Source organism: Rousettus aegyptiacus, unplaced genomic scaffold (assembly GCF_014176215.1).
Source record: "Rousettus aegyptiacus isolate mRouAeg1 unplaced genomic scaffold, mRouAeg1.p scaffold_m13_p_5, whole genome shotgun sequence".
Taxonomy (NCBI): Eukaryota; Metazoa; Chordata; class Mammalia; order Chiroptera; family Pteropodidae; genus Rousettus; species Rousettus aegyptiacus.
Genome location: NW_023416308.1, coordinates 5,917,262 through 5,934,206, shown reverse-complemented (window position 1 = coordinate 5,934,206; position 16,945 = coordinate 5,917,262). Strand labels below are relative to the sequence as shown.

Below are 16,945 nucleotides of genomic sequence, written 5' to 3'. Positions count from 1 at the left end.
AAAAAGAAGTCGTAAAGTGCTGCCTTTAAGTGAGAAGGTGAAGGTTCTGCACTTCATAAGAAAAACAACCGCATGCTGAGGTTGTTTAAATCTACAGTAGGAACGAATCTCCTATCCACAAAATTGTGAAGAAGGAAAAAGAAATTTGTGCTATTTTTCTGTTGCACCTCAAACTGTAGAAGTGACAGCCACAGCGCATGATAACTGCTTAGTTAAGATGGAAAAGGCATTAAGTTTGTGGGTGGGAGACATGAACAGAACCATGTTCTGATTGGCAGCAAGGTGTTGCTCCTGCAAGCACTGAGCCTATTCAAGATGCCAGCATGGGGTCCCTGGAAACAAGTGACCACATTCCCATAACTTATTACAGTGTATGGTTATAATTGTTCTGTTTTATTATTGTTATTAACCTCTTCCCCTATTTATAAATGAAACTATCGTAGGTATGTACATATAAGAAAAAACAGTATATATAGGTTTTGGTACTGTCTCTGGTTTCAGGCATCCACTGAGGGCCTTGGAATGTCTCCTCACAGATAAGAGGGAGACAACTGTAGTTTGCTGATTAGTGGTTTGTAACTTAATTACTGAGATAGATTTTTATCCAGTAGTTAATAATCCCTTGTTTTCTTATTTTGTATGAGTCTAGATGAATTTAAAGAATTTCACTTTTTCCTTTCTTTTCCAGTATCCTTTCCTTGGTCCTGTGCCTACCAGAATGGCTGGATTCTTTAATTCTGGCTGTTCTCAGTGTCAGACCAGTTCCTTTTATCTTGTTAGTGATATTTATGAGCTGGATGCCAATGGTTTAGGTAAGTGTACATTTACAGGAGTGTATTTACAGGGTCTTTGTCATTGCAGCATTGCACTTAATATATGCAACAAAATATCTGTAACCTCACTATTTGGAAAAATGTCGAGCCGGCAGCTGTTCTAGAAATGTCTGGTTTAATATACAAGAAATGTATGGTTTAATATAAAGTACATTCATAGGTTACAAAGTAATGTTTTAGAAGCTTAAGTCTTTTCTATATTTGAACTCTTCTTAGGTTCAGAAGTTGAAGAAATTCTTTATTTGTTTTGAAATACTGTTAGATTTCAAATTGAATTCTTTACCTAAAATGAATCCCTTAACTTTGTGGAGAAGTTTCTTTGTAAGGTCTCAAACCAGCAAGAATCACAAATATGCTATAGACTATGGCTTTTTTTTTTCTTCTTTTAACGTGTAAGATTTTTAGATCCTGTCATTTAGAGTGTTTGAAACATAGATTTCTAGTCCTAGAGAATTTTAGGTAGTGCTTTTGGCAGAAGATAATTAATACCTTTCTTTTCTTTTTTTTCTCCCCCTCTTTCCCTTTCCTTCTTTTTTCTTTCTTTTCTTTTCCCTTTTTTTCATCTTTCTCTCTGTCTCTCAGTAATAGAATTTAGATGCCAAATGGTCTTAAGAGAAAATGTCTTTGCCCACATGTAACTTGTAGGTATTAATCTTAAAAAATGAATGTTTTTCATTGCTTTTCATTTTTAGAGGATACAGTGGAGATCCAGGAGCGAGTAGAGAATAGTCTTAAGTCTTTATTAGAACAATTAAAAGGTAAGCATTATTACTGAGGATTCTCATTTTATATCTAATTGTGTGCTAGCTGCTCATTTTTGAAATAGAAACTTGTAAGAGGATTTGAAAATAATGCATACTTTTGGTATTTTTAAAGCCTCGTTTTTTAACTTTAAAAGTTTTGGTGACAGTACCAGATACCTATTATAAAACAATACACAGGTGTCTGTGGTCTTTCCCCCTTTCACAGCCCCATTTTTCCAGAGGTAAGAACGAACCGTTGACATTCTTTAGATGCTACCCAAACAGCCAGCCATACATGTATATAGAAATACATAGTAGAGATTGTTTTTTTTTAACATATGAAAAGGTATAATCATGCTTTTCTGATTTTAATATTTTTGTTATCTCGAATATCTTACATTGTCAGTTGTAAATACACTCGATCTGTTTGAAGGACAGCATAATTTACAGTCTTAAATCAGTGTACCAAGTTTATTTCTCTGTTCCCCTATAGAAGACATATTATGCACGTGAGTTATTTGTAACAGTATATTTATAACTGCCGAAATGAACATCTTGGGACACAGGTGTTTGGGTACTAATTTGAGTGTTTTCTTGTGATTAAATTCCTAGAAATGGAATTATTTATTAAAAGGGTGCCCATAAGCATAATTAATCTATAAATAATCTATATTCATGAGCCTAAACAGTCTTTTATTTCATTGCCCAAATGAAGAATGATAATTAAAAGATGAAAATTATGAGAATTAAATGTGATACTTGCTGTATACTGTGCACTGTAGTCTTTTAAGTCCTTAATGGCACAAGTTCTTCTAAATCATTCACTTGAAACCTTAAATTTATTGTGCCAGTGGCCTATCGGTGGAAAGGCTTAGCTGGTGTTTACACCCTAGAATATGTAATTTGTAAGGCCACTTTTTGTATTTTGAAGACAATTAGAGCAGTAGTCATGTGGGCTTTTTAAAGAGCTTAAGATAGATGTTCCTTGCTGTTTGGTTCATTGTCGGGGGCGGGGAAAGATTTCTGGAATAAGCTTTTGAATTTGCTTATCTTTAGTAGATTGCGCGTTATGTTTCTAAAAGTAACATTGAAAAAGAATAAAACCATAAAATATTTTTCTGTTTCAGACGTCTTCAGTAAATGTAAAGGTGATCTGTTAGAAGTTAAAGATGGTAACTTGAAAACACACCCTACTCTTTTAGAAAACCTAGTCTTCTTTATTGAGGTACGTTTTGTTTTCTTTCTGAAAAACTCAATTTTCCTTAACTGTATGCAAGATTAATTTTTCAAAAATGAACAGGTAATAGGCACCTTATACCTGTAATTTATTTTCTCACCCTGCCTTTTCATTAATTGAGAAACATTTTAAGTCATTTTCTGGACCAACTTTTTTCAAGAATACCAAGATTTCATTCATAATGCTTAGATAAAACTTCCTGGAATTTGCTTTACTCATCTCAGATTGCTCAGATTCTCTCCGATTCTAGCTATTTTTTGTTTATATTCCTTTTTGACTCAAGTATTATGTTGTTTAAATTAATTCCTCCTGCTTCTTTTATTTGTTGTTGCTGTTTACTAATTACTGGGATTCTGCATTATGAAAGAGAATCCAGGAGCTGATGTAACAAAACTCTCTTCTTTTTTAACAGAGAGGATCACAAACACTCATGATTTATTATCTTTCCTTTAATTTCTGTTGCACGTTTATTTACTTTTCTTCTATAAGTTTCCTGAGGGCAGTATTCTCTATTCTGGTGACTGGCACATTGTTAAGTGCCTAAGATGCACTTACTGAATGAATGAATATGTAATAATTGCACGTATATGTATGTACATGCTTACACTGGAGCATAGGAGAAGACATGTAAGCATCTAACTTAAACACAAAGGAGGATTATGTACTGACCAACTAGGGAGATTTCTTTCTATATAAGTTAGGTTTGCAGGTAAGGCAGCATTTTACCTGGCTGGAGAGATGGATGGTAAAAGGCATATGGTAAAGAACCTTTGGATTCCATACCTGGGAATTTGGATGTCTCACTCGATGAAAAGGATGTTAATAGATCCCCGCTTCCTGCAGGAAAGTGAAAGGAAACTGGTGGAAGTGGAGAGTAGGTGTTAAGCTGGGAAAGCCAGAAGCAAGGATAAATATTTAAGCTGTCCCAGTGTTCTGAGCAGGAGATGATGAAGGCCTGAATCAAGGTGGTGTTCATAGTAATTAGACCAAGTGAGGAGAAATCGCAGGGGTTTTTGTGGAGAACTATCAGTTTTGTTGTTTAATCCCTTACATTTAACAGTTCCTGATATCTTGAATGTAATTCTTATTCATGAGTTTGTAATTTTTCTTTTTTCAGACTATTTCTATTATCCTTTGGGTGTCCAGTTACTGTGAGAGTGTCCTGCGACCATACAAATTAAATTTACAGAAAAAGAAAAAGAAGAAAAAAGAAACCAGCATCATCATGGTAATAATAACAGAAAACACAATAATCTGGCTGCATGCTGCATTTTCTTTTCACTGTTCCCCTACATGTAACAGACCGTAGGATTCCATATGTATTCTATTTTCTCTCCCCAACATTTTTTCAGTTACACACCTACAGGAAAGCTAAAAGATTAGTGTAGTGACACCCACATATCTTTACCTAGACTCACCACTTGTTAACAATTTGCCACGTTTGCTTTGCCTCTCTTCTTCCCCACCTTCACCTTCTCCCTCGCTTCCATGCCCCGCCCCCCATTTGCTGAACCATTTGAAAGAAAAGTACAGACTTCGTGATATTTAACACAAGGATAAAACAAGGGCAGTGCCCTACAAAACCACAGTACTCAAGAAATTAAGAAATTTTCACACAAGAAATTTAATATTCAAAGAGTAAATAACAAAATGGGGGAAAAAAAGGAAATTTAGTATTGATATAATAATTATGTCTTTTTTAGCCTTTTTTCTAGATACTAGAATCCTACTAAGGATCTGTCACGGCTTTTAGTTATGTCTCTTTACTTCCTTTAATCTAGAATACTTCTTGGCCTTTTGTCTTTATCATTGAAGAGTCAGTCTGTCTAGGTTTTTGGTAGACTGCCTGTCCCACAATCCAGATTTGGCTAATTGTTTTTAAATCAGGGGCACTAATGTTGTGATGTCCCATTGTTGCTGATTTCCAATTTAATTATTTGATACAAGGAAGCATCTACTGGATATCTTTATTATAAAGGTGCCTTTTCTCCCTTGTAATTAATAAGTAATCTGTGGGATGATACTTCGAGACTGTGAATATCCTACTTCCCACCAGCCTTTCACCGATTGGTTTTAGCATCCATCGTTAGTCTAACTTGCATGAATCATTATTACATTAGTGGTTCCACAAAGGTGAATTTTTAAAAATTTTGTCAATCTGTCATCTTTATTAGCTTACATTACTCTGTAAAATAGAGCTGTACCACCCTCATTCATATATTATTTGTATATTTTTAATATCACTATCTGAGTATCACTATGAACTCATTCTTTTTAAAATTAACCTTATAATCCATTATCATCATTTTCCTTTGGATTTTCAAATTTGGCTAATGGGAGCCACGTTAAGCTGGTTTTATCCTTGAACATGTCCTCATCAGTTTTTGACTCCCTGCTTTCTGGAACAGCAAAAATGCTCTAAGCACTTTGTTCTTTTCCCATTGAATTGAAATCAGACACTTTTTCAAGGAGCCCTCCTGGTTCCTTTATGGGGAATGGTATTTCAAAACCAAGATCTAGCTGTTAGTTGTATTAAGTGCTGTTGGAGTTTCATTGCTTCTAGTTATGTCCATGGAGAGAGAGGAAATTTATCACACACACAAACACAGAGTTTTAAATAATTAATTCTTACTGATACCTCCAGCTCCAGTCCAACATCACTTGTCTTCCTTCTCTTCCTTCCCTCATTCTATATTTGTAACTTCCTTTTCATAGAATGAGAACCCTGGCTTCTATTTGTTCACTTGCCTTTTTTTTACAATAAATACCAAGTAGTTTTGGAATTAGCACATCAGTTTCACTACTAGTTCCAATAACAAACCCACGAAATTAAGTTCACATTATTTGCAATTTTACTTTTTGTCCTTAGAATATGTTCCAGTGAATGTAGATAGTTGAGGTACTCTGTAAAAGCACTGGAATTAAAAACTGAGGTTATATTATTAGAGGGATGTAAATAAAGTTCATTTGTTTCTTTTTAAATTCAATTTTGGAGTTTCTTCCTATCTTTATTGTTTTAATTTTAGAATGTGTAAAACAACATGATGTGTATCCTTTTTCTTAAGGAGTTATTTAGGATTCATTCTGCACGACAAACTGTTTTATTGGTAGAATTTTTCCTATTTTAACAGGAGGTTCTTGTTTGCTGTAGCAAAATAGTAGCCACTGTCTCTTGAAAATGTTTATGGTTTTAGTAGTAATATTGACTTTCTGCACAACTCCAGAATAACAAATTCAGGAATTCTTTAAATTTGATACTGTGCTGAATGTTACTATTTATTCCGAAGTAAGGTATACTTAGATTTGGATGAGGGACTAAGTGAAGGAAGCTTCTTGTTCATTTTTTCAAGATAATTTAACATCATCAGTGCAAAGTTTGAAAGTATGGATTAGAGGTGCTGTGTTATTCTCTCTTCTAACGAAAGTTTACAGCCCTAGAACTTGTTAAATAGCTTTTTGGTATTCGAATTTTGTGGTTTTTGTAGTTATAGCTTTTCTAATTTCCCAAAATGAAAATAGCTTTCCCATTTTTCTGATTATCAAAGTAATGTAAAGGTGTGAGTAAAGTGAAGATCACCCATGTTCCCGCTGACCAGTGACAGCCACTGCAAACAAACTAGAATCATGTTAAATACAAGGTTCTGCAACTTGCCTATTTATTTTTTTCATCTAACAGGTATCTTGGACATCTCATTTCAGTAATATATTTGTATCTCAATGTTTTTAATGGTTGTATGCCATCCTGTTGTATTAATAAACTACACCATTCCCATTGATGAATATTTGGTTCTAATTTTTTAAATATTATAAATTGTGCTGCTATAAAAATATGGACAAATACACAAAGATGAATTTATAATGATTTCCTTAGGATATCTCTTAGGCCTGAAATTACTGTGTATATACATTTTTACATTCAACAGTGTTGTGTGTCTGTGTCTTTCCCCATCTGACAGGCAAACATTGGTATTCTCTCTTTTCTAATTAGCATTTAAGAAAATTCTACTGATGTTGAACTTTCAAAATAGACTTCTTAAGTGAAAAGCCAGCCTTCGTAATTGTGTGGCTAATTTTCTTATGTTTATCTGTTTGTTTGTTTGTTTTAAATTATATCATGCTGCTATGATTTCTTTGCTATAATTTTTGTTCAGACTTTGCCCAAGTTTTCTATTGTGGTAGTGGTAGTTTTCCTGTTGATATGTTTAGAGCTCTTGGGCTCTTAATATAATAATGTTTTAACTTGAGTGATATTTTTTTTGGTCCATATAGTAATTTAAATAAACAAGATTTTTTTTTTTTCTTTTAATGGTTCTTAGAGTAATGTTTAGACAGGCCCTTTCAATTTATGATTGTGGAAGTCATTACCTAAATTTTCTTGGATTTTGATGGATTTTTTTCTTTTATTTAGATATTTAAGCTATGTGGAATTTATTTACTGTTTTTATTTTGTATTTCCAAATGTCTAGCTAGTTATCGCAGTACTACTCATCTTCTTGAAACCACTGTTTCGAAATGTTACCGTTTAAATTCCTTTATATTCTTTGGTCTGTCTTGGCTTTGTATACTTTCATTTTTTTGTCAATTTACTTATATACCACTTCCAGTTTGGATTTAATATAAGTCTATAATATACTCTAATATCTATTAGGGCAAATTTCCCTTAACTGCTCTTTTTCAGAATTTTCTTGGCTGTTGTCACTCATTTTATTAATATTAGAGGAAGTCTCAAAGACATGAAGGGAAGAAATGAAGTCCCGGTTTCTCTCCTCATGTCAGTGTTCCTAGAGATTCTTAGCCCAAACTTGAGGCATGACCAACTAAGATAGTTTTCTGTTGAAATTTTATCTCCAGTTCCCCAGGGTGAACTAAAATCTCTTTTTAATAAAATACTTAGCTCATCATTGCTGAGTTAGCATTATTTGTTGGCAGTTAAATTTGCCATCATTTGAGAGACTGTTGATATCCAAAACTGTATCCATCCCTGACACTATTAATAGCATTAAATAATGTTATAGTATGGAATTAGTATAGTTTATTTCACATGAAGCTTATATGATGTAAGCATGGGAAACATGTTTGATAATCTTCCAACTTTTTAAAAATCTTTTTTTCCAGCCACCTGTCTTTACCAGTTTCCAAGACTATGTTGCTGGGCTTCAGACATTAATTTCCAATGTCGTGGATCATATTAAAGGGCTTGAAACACATCTAATTGCACTTAAACTTGAAGAACTTATTTTAGAAGACACTTCTCTCTCACTGGTAAGAGAATACAGGTGATCAGCAATAAGTTGTATATAGATATTCAGTTGTTCTTATCTTTATCATAAGGACATGTTAATTTTTTATTCATTATTTCCTTATAGCAGTTGTGGTTAGAAGGTGCCTGTTTATTGTGTTATTTGTGTTGGTGGTAGGTTCCCCTCCTTTTTTATATCCCTCCACCCCATCCCTTTATTCTGTACATCGGGCGGGAGTGGGGGTGAGGGTGGGGGTGGGGGACGGTTCTTTTACCATGAAAACTAATGATGAATTAGTGAGGAGTAGAATTAATATTTTCTCCTTACGAGCACCAGAGGAAACCAGCCATATTTTTGCAGTCTAGGGATAATCTTGAGTGAGAACTTAACTTACTTCTAGGTTGACTGGCTTCCCTGCCACCTAAGCAGTTATCACCTGAAAAAAGAGAAATGTTAGACATCAGAAATAATTATGTCAGTAATTAGGCTAGAGCATGCCAGCCAAAAAAGGAATGAAATCCAAGATAGCAGCCATTAGATTTCTCCTGATAATTATTTTACACTGGTTTCTTAAAATTTTGTTAGAAAAAGCCCTGTAAAGTCTTGCCTATAAAATGTAGATTCTTTTAAAAAATTAAATAAAAGCTTTCAGTCTGAAATAATTAACGATGTAATGGTGTCAGGTAAGTTAACTATCACCAGCCTGGAGCAGGTTTAGGATTTTAATGGAGGCCAGAGGGCAATGGCGGCACCACCCGTTTCTAGCTAGTTATTCCTGTGATGAAAGTCTGACCTTGAAGGAATGCTTTCCTTGAGTATTCATCTGACCAAAGCCTCGGCTGAAGAGGGAACTCGTCCAGAAATCTGAAGGCAGTCATCATCTTAGCCCCTTTACACTTCCCTTCCAAGAAAGGGAAGGAAGAGAATCTTGCTTTGCACACCAGCTGTAAAAGATTGCAAGCCCCTCTTTTGTAAAGCTTCAATACAGTAGAGCTTTAGTGAGGGGCTTACTGTGGAAAAGGGCACAGAGTATGTAATATTTCCTAAGACTGAATAAAGAAAACAGACATTTATTGACATGGGAAACAACAAGTTTGGTTTTAGCCAGGTAAACTATATATTCAGCTGCTTTCCTGCAAATATTAGAGTGAATATAGACTTGAGTGGTGATTAAAAGTACTAATTGATGCATAATTTAATTCTTTAATATTTTTGTCTTCTTTGAAAGCCTCACTTTGTTTTGAAAAGTAAAATGTGTACATGGTAGAAAAAAGTGAAAATGTAAAGAAAGACAACACAGTGAATATCTCCCTTCCGTTCTAACCTGTGTGCTAGTTCTCTTTCTAAGAAGGAACTGCTATTAATAGTTTCTTTGCACTCCTGAGCTAGATAACCCATCTAGAAGCATATTATGTCTAGTTCCCTGCCCCCTTTAAGTACAAACAGTAGCAGCCTATACACATTGTTTTGTCTCTTGCTTTTTGTACTAATCTCTAGGGGACCATTACAAATGAGTAATTGCTTTATTCTTTTTAACTGTTCTATAGTATTTCATCATTTCTTTACACACAAATGTTTGTTTGTTACAAGAGAATTAGAAAATAGAGAATAGCACCTCCCGGTTCCCAGCCTCAAACCAATCCAAGTCCCACCATCCAGAGCCATCCCCACCTCTCCTTCTTCTGTATTCCTGTAACACATATGAATCTGTCAGTAGCCTTTATGACTTCCGGGCACTTGTGGTAACCAGTAAAGGCCTAGTAATTGAATCCTGGACAAATAGGTACATCCCAGGTAGGAGTCTTGCCTTCTACTTCCCACTTGAATGAAGAGACATTTGATAGCCCTTTTGGAACACATTTCCATATGAAGAAATCTGGAAATTCAGAGTAGATTCGAGCTGTTAAATTTTTTACTTTTTAGATCAATTTTAAGCTCATTCTTTATTCTAGACTCACATACCCTTTCGTGGATGCTATAGGAAAAAAAAAAAACCCTTAAAATCACAGTACCTATTCTTAAAAAAAAAAAAATCTTAAAGTTTGCATACCTGAATGACTATCACATTATTTCATGTAGTTGGGCTTTGCTGGGTATCTTTGAGATATGTAATAAGTAGATATAAATTTATTGAGCTCGTGGTTGTTGGGCTGAAGGCTTGTAGAAATAGCGACTAAAAGACCTGGCTGTAGGGAGATGCATACAAATTACTTTAAATTGGATATAGGATATAGGCACAAAAATCTGAGCTAGTCAAAAAGTATTGCTGGAGAGGGAACGTTTGAAGATTAATAAGTTCTCACCAGGCAGACAGGAATGAATGAAAGGAATTCCAAGCAGGAGGAGACAGAAAAAAGCACAGAGGCAGGAGAGTGAATTGTGTGGGGCACCGTGAGTCAGTCGGCAGAGCCCAGGCCCATGGTTACGTGGGAAGGACTGTCCGGTGTGAAGGTGACGGGCACGAGAGCCCTGCTGTTGTGACTGTGGGGGTTTGTTCTTGTTAAAGGATCTGCCTCCTGAAATGAAGGGTAAGATTTCTCTTTTTGAGGGTTCTAGAGGTTATCCTTAACTTTGTGCTACTCTCTAGATTTTTTAAAGCCTGGGTCTATCCTCTTTTGACCTTGAGAAAGTCACTTAACCTATGGGCCGAATTTATCTATAAAATGGAAACCATAATAATACCTACTACATAAGATTATAGTGAGGGTTAAACAAAATAGTAAAGACCTTATATTGTCTACTTTTGTTAAAGTTATGATACATATACTGAGCAGCACCAGCCATCAAATATAGGATCCATATAGTGCTGGGTACTTGTCTTTTAGGTTAAAAAAAAAAATTCTCTTCAATTTCCATTAGGTTCACAGAATTCTTTCTTTTTTCTTTACTTTCTTGCTAAACTTGAGACACTACGAATAAGGCCTCTGGACTACCACTTGTTTTGGTTCCCTTTCCCCCTCCCTAGGGGATCCACTGAAACTGGTTGTGTGCCAAGACCTTTTTTTTCCATTAATACTCAGACAAAATACATAGTATTATTTGTATCTTTTGAATAACATCTGGTTTTAATATAAATTTGTAATGAATTTCACCTTAGTTAGGTTTTTAAAAGTAAACGATACACTGTTTTATTCTGAAGCTTGCCTTTTTTTCACTCAACTTTATAATTCAAGATACCTCTTCAGGCTAATGCATATAGGTCAGTCTTGTTCTTTTAAACAACTGTGTAGTACTCAAAATATGAATGTACCACAGCCATTGGACATTTAAGAGTTTCTATAACTCACGTCTACATACAGTACTGAATGAAATGTATTTGTACTTACTTTCTTATGGACATTTGTATTTCTAAGGTACATAGATGAGGTCTCAATTAGTAGTATTGTGGGACATAGGCTGTGCTTACCTGATATCTTCTGGGCTTTGCAATACTGCCAGCTTCATGTAAACCTTACCAGTTCTCAGCCAACCTCTTTTCTGTGTTTGAAACCCCCGCCCCCCACCCTTTTATTTTTATGGTCTCTACCACAGGTCAAATGAGCAGCAAATAGTGTAGGGTTAGGAAAACTTTGGTCCTTTTTCAGTAGTTTGGCCTCTGGAACCCATGGACTTTTCAATATGGAGGGAGACCTGTCAATATTAAAACTAAAAAAGTCGATACTGGTAAATTTGATGCCTTTAAAAAGTGGCTGTGATAATGTCAAAACTAATAATAAATTCCTACCTTTTATCTGATGAAACTAATAACCAGAAACCTCAATTTTTCCACTTTGTACAGTTCATAACAAAATAGTGTTTTATGTCCAGACTATTTAGTAATAAATTTTTACTTTTTTTCTTGATGAAAACTACTAATTAGAAATGTGTTTTTCAACTTCATGTAACATAACTAAGGTTACTTGAAAGAATAATGATGTGAAAAAAATAGGATCTTAGTGAAAAATCACATGGAAATCTATACATCAGTGATGAGCTTTAGCCTTCTTTGCATTTTATGAACTTGAAAATGACCCACCCTATTCTGATGGAGCTTGCAATGAGGCCAAAGGTAATGGTCATATCAATTTATATCTGGGGAACTATAATCTAGGCTAATGCTTTCTGAGCAGGACCACTAATTCTTGTCTTCTTTATAGGAAGAGAGAAAATTTTCAAAGACTGTGCAAGGGAAGGTGCAGAGCAGTTATCTGCACTCACTTCTGGAAATTGGGGAGCTGCTGAAAAAAAGACTTGAGACCACAAAAAAACTAAAAATTTAAGCAAGTGTGAACTACAGGCACTGATGACTCTATAGCAGAAAATGACATCATCTTCCCAGGCAAAATCTACATCTGGTTGACCATCATTTTAATCCAGAACTTCCTCATAAAATGCATGAAGGACTTTGATCGTGAATTAATTTTTTAGGTATTAAATGTATACAACTGATTAAATTATTGTATATAAACCAGAAGCAGGACCCTCATCTGGGTTTGACCACTTTTTATACATGTTCATATGCATATGGCAGCCACAAGAGAACCCCACTTTTCTTCTTCCCTTCTATCACCAGAAACATCTGGTGGGGGGAGGGTCCTATAAAAGCAGCAATAGAAATTAAACATAAAGCATCAACCTCAGAGCAGCTGAATGGCCCTGCCTTTGTAGCAGTGGATATTTTGGTCTGGTCCTTGAGCCTTAGGAAGCAGAAAGGAGAAGTAGAGGGGGACCATGACTGGGAGCAGGCCCTCTTTCCACGTTAGCAGTTTAGTTTCAAGGCTTCCTCAGCTGCTTGGCTCCCACAGGAACCCAAGGCAGGTACCTAAGGGGCCTCAAATGAAATCTGGTACAAGCACCTGCCACTGACGGGCACCACTCAGACAACCACAGCTGCTCACTTTTTGGCTTAATAGTTCCAGTAGCCAAGACACGCCCATCCTAGCTCCCGTGAGAATTAAATTACAGATGGGCTTCTGTTAACTTAGAGCTGTCCGGAAGGGAAAGCAGTGCAGACCACTTACAAGCCTGCCGAGGACTAGCTTGCTGTCTTTCATCTGTTAGGGGAAGATGGGAATCACTTTTAAAGAAGAGAGGTGTACATAATTTATGCAGGCAAGTCTAATGCCAATGCCATTGGTTTTGTGAGATATATATATATGTACATGCTTTTACATGTATATGTATATTTTCAAGCATATATGTGTGTGTGTATATATATATATGCACACACACATATATGCTTGAAAATGAAAATATAATACTTTAGTGTTTTTTTTTTTTAAATGGGGCCGGGGTTTGGGAAGGAAGAAAGGAATGTATATTATGGACTTAACCTAAGTTTTACATTTTCGGCTGGCAAAAGAAATGTTATGCATTGGGTTGGAGGTTCAGTTTACTTTTTTCAAACCTGAGGATCACACCGGGTTGGTGTTTACATTGTTCACCTGGAGCTCTTCAAGACTATTGCTTCAGAGGTAGGTCTAACAGAAAAGATAAACATTGCTCTTGAAAATGTTGCAGTTTATACAATTGCTTTGATAATTTTTTGTGTTTGAATCTGTACATCTGTTTTTTCTTTGTTATCCAAATATTGTTAAAGTTAGTAATTTTGTAAGAGCAAAGAAATTAATTTGATGAGGAAATTCAAGCATCTGGTGGCAATTGGTCTTGAAATCCTTAAAGGTCTTTTCCAACTCACTTCTCCAATGAAATGTGATAATTTTCTCCCTCAAAAGCAACAAAAGAGCTTAGAAAGTCTCTGTATACAAAGCAATTGCATCTTGTCTCTTTATCTTGACTTTCTTAGACTCACAATTTGATAGGGCAATTAACTGTTTAAACTGCCAAGGAAATTTTTTTAGAAAATTACTACATTACCTGTTCGAGATACGACTTGTTGGAAATCCTATTCCATCAAGTAACTTCAAAAAAATTACTTTTGATGTAAATTAGTAGCCACAGCTGTCACACCCCATCCCAAAAGGATGAACAAGATGAATTGAAAATTCTGATTGATTCCGAATGTAATTTAATGACAACATATCATAATTTCTTAAAACTATGACCTATGGAATTTTGTGTGTGTGGCAGTGGGGGTGTGTATGGCATGTGTTCTTGAAATGATGTTTCCATGAATGTCCAAAAATACTGTACATAGAAATAGAAATGGTCTTTGAAATAAGTCTGTCAACCAACCTTGATCTATCTAGCATATGTGTGCTCAGTGGGCTGGCTTTGGTCCTCAGGGACAGTGTGTGACTCCAGTGGTCTACCTGACTAGTCTCTTGCTTAGGGGCATCTGGGACCTCTACTAAAAACTCAGAAGGTGGGTTTTAGTGACAATGTCATGCCAAGGTTATGTTTCCTTTGTTACTTGCTGATTTTCCCACTAAATGTAGCATTTCAATTAGATCCAAACCTCTTACGTTTTGAGAAAATTGTAAAAAGAATGAAATTATGCAGAAATGGCCAATATCTTTTATTGATCTGTTCCTTTGGAAACTCATGCACTATAAATTGTGTACAGTTAAAAAAAATATATATATATATATATATTCTTACATGAGTAAAAGAGCACCCTCTCCAGCAATCGTATGTCATTGGTATTTGAAGAGAATTCCCAAATAACCCATTGCTGCTGCTGCTGTTTTTGGTTTGTGTGGGTTTTTTTGTTTTGTTTTTGTGTGGTAAATTGCTATTTAAAAAACAAAAAAAGGAGAAAAAACACGACTACTGTTTACAGACTGAAAAATTACTGCTTTTTATACTACTGAGATCCTAAGTTGAGACTCTCCAAAGCAAACATTTGGTTTAAATCATTTATCTGATATGGATAAAAAATAGAGAAATTTTTAGTGTTCTCCAAATGTACAAATGCCTAGCTGTGTTGCCCATCAATTTTGTATATTTTCATAATTTTAATTGTTCAAAATTGCATTATATTTTGCAATCAATCACTATGTTCAATCTGGACTTGTCTTTCATTTTAACTTTTAATATAAAAAAGGGGTTTCAATGTATCTATGGCCTTGTTATTGAAACTCTTCCTACTTATTTGATGTGATTTATTAAAAAGGAAGTATATATTCTTCCTTTTCAGAATTAAGCATAGAAATCTACTTTAAACTGGATGGGTTAATTTATATAAACACTTTTAAATTGGCATTTCTGCCCAGTCCATTTTTGTTCAAATTCCTAGAAGCTACCTTCTAAATGGTATAATTCATCTCAATTTTGTATTGTTATATTCCTCAGCAAAATTGTGAAATTTGTGAATTTAAAATTTATCTGCCAAGGCGATTAGTCTTTTTGTTTAAAAGTAGTACCTTGCATGCTAGCAATCAGTAATTCAGCATATATCTAATGAGTACTTATTTACTATGTGCCAGGTTCCATTTTAGGCTCTGCTGAAATGATAAATGAGACCATATATATCCCAGTTAGTGGCTGAGGTGGGGATAGTGACAATAAAAATAAATATTAGTTTGTAATTAAGTCTGGTTTAATAAAATAAATCAGGTATGTGAAAAAGTGGGTCATGAGAGGACCCCTGGAGTGGTGCCCTCTGACCTGAATGAGGAAGAGCCAGCCGTGGAAAAAAAAAACAATGCAAGTGCAGAGGCCCCAAGGCAGCAGACAGCCAAGCATGTTCCAGTGACTGAAAAAAAAAAAGAAAAAGGCTCAAGTGGCTGGGACTTAATGAAAGGAGTTGAAGGGTAGGTCTTGATGGAAAGTAGAGTGGGGATCAGAGGAATAAGGACTTTAGCCATGGGAAGGAATGAGATTTCTAAATTTAGTGGCAAGTTAACTGGGAGGATTTCAGACAGGCTGATGACGTGATTTATCCAAGGGTGTGTGAACACACAGGCTGATATCAAGTTTATTCAGCCATACTAACAGTGGAACCAGGAGCAGTTTATTTTTCCTCTCCTAGTCTCCTTTCTGTCCTGCAGTATTAAGTAGTCTTTTTGAGCTCTGAAAAAAGTCAGTTTTTTGCCTGCTTCTGTCTCAACGGTCTATGTTCCTTTAGCAAAAGATGGGTACTTAGATAGACCTCACTGCAGTTTTTAACTTTTCCCCAAAAAGGTGGGCTCAGAATCATACTTTTTAATGTTCCATTTTTTTTTGATGCTATCACTGCCTTGATGCAGACATGTATTTCATATAAGTGGAGGGTAAGCAGCTGTGAGCCAAATGCTTATAAAAATTATTTGTGGGGTACCCGAAGCAGTTTATGCTTGAAGAGTGCAGAGCTTTTCTAGTCTCCAGCTTCCACATATCCCAATAAAAGTGGGTCCCAGAAATTTACTGTTTTACATATGAGAAAAGTAGTTCTTGCACATAAGGTCACTACCCAGGAGGGTAAGGACCACCCAGTAGGGTAAGGGTTGGATAAGATTCAGACTCTTCAGTATTGATGAAAGGAGCTAAAACCCAGACAAGCCCCATACCATCTCACATTCTCGGTCTTGATGGCCATATTCAAATTCCCATTCTATTTTGGTTTACTGAATAATCAAGCTCTCCTTATGTGATTCCAATGCCAACATTTTGGTGTGTTGGCACCAGTTATCAGACTATTTGTAAATTAAAATTATTCTTGGCACTTTGAGAGAACTTGAAAGTTCCTTAGAATCGGATTCTTCATGTTAGATCCATGGTCTCATTTGTGTTCAGGTTATCTGGAAAATTCCCTTAAGGTTGTATGTACTTGTTTGATTCTGGGAAGCCAGTCCATAGTCTTCATTAGTTTGATTAACAGCCACGTCATTTAAACTAGATGCTAACAAATCCATTTGACTTGTGTAATAGGAGATTGAATTTTATGTGGCACATGCAAGTCACTTCAGACTCTTAAACTAGAAAAAGGGCCCTTCTTTAATGAAAAAACCGAGTCCTGCCAAATAGCCCTGT

At 35.4% G+C, this 16,945-nt stretch overlaps 1 protein-coding gene across 2 annotated transcripts in view; it reads left to right on the top strand.

Moving 5' to 3' along the window:
- Nucleotides 1–15,326, top strand: part of NAA25 (N-alpha-acetyltransferase 25, NatB auxiliary subunit) — a 57,094-nt gene extending 41,768 nt beyond the window's left edge. The window contains exons 19-24 of one of the 2 annotated variants that reach the window (XM_016149740.2): nt 689–812; nt 1,526–1,591; nt 2,704–2,801; nt 3,931–4,041; nt 7,929–8,075; nt 12,190–15,326. In XM_016149740.2, coding sequence (XP_016005226.1) covers nt 689–812; nt 1,526–1,591; nt 2,704–2,801; nt 3,931–4,041; nt 7,929–8,075; nt 12,190–12,312 — 669 coding nt within the window. In that variant the 3' untranslated portion in view covers nt 12,313–15,326. The remainder of the gene's footprint in view (nt 1–688; nt 813–1,525; nt 1,592–2,703; nt 2,802–3,930; nt 4,042–7,928; nt 8,076–12,189) is intronic. The other variant, XM_016149741.2, reaches the window with a different exon arrangement.
- The last annotated feature ends 1,619 nt before the right edge of the window (nt 15,327–16,945 follow it).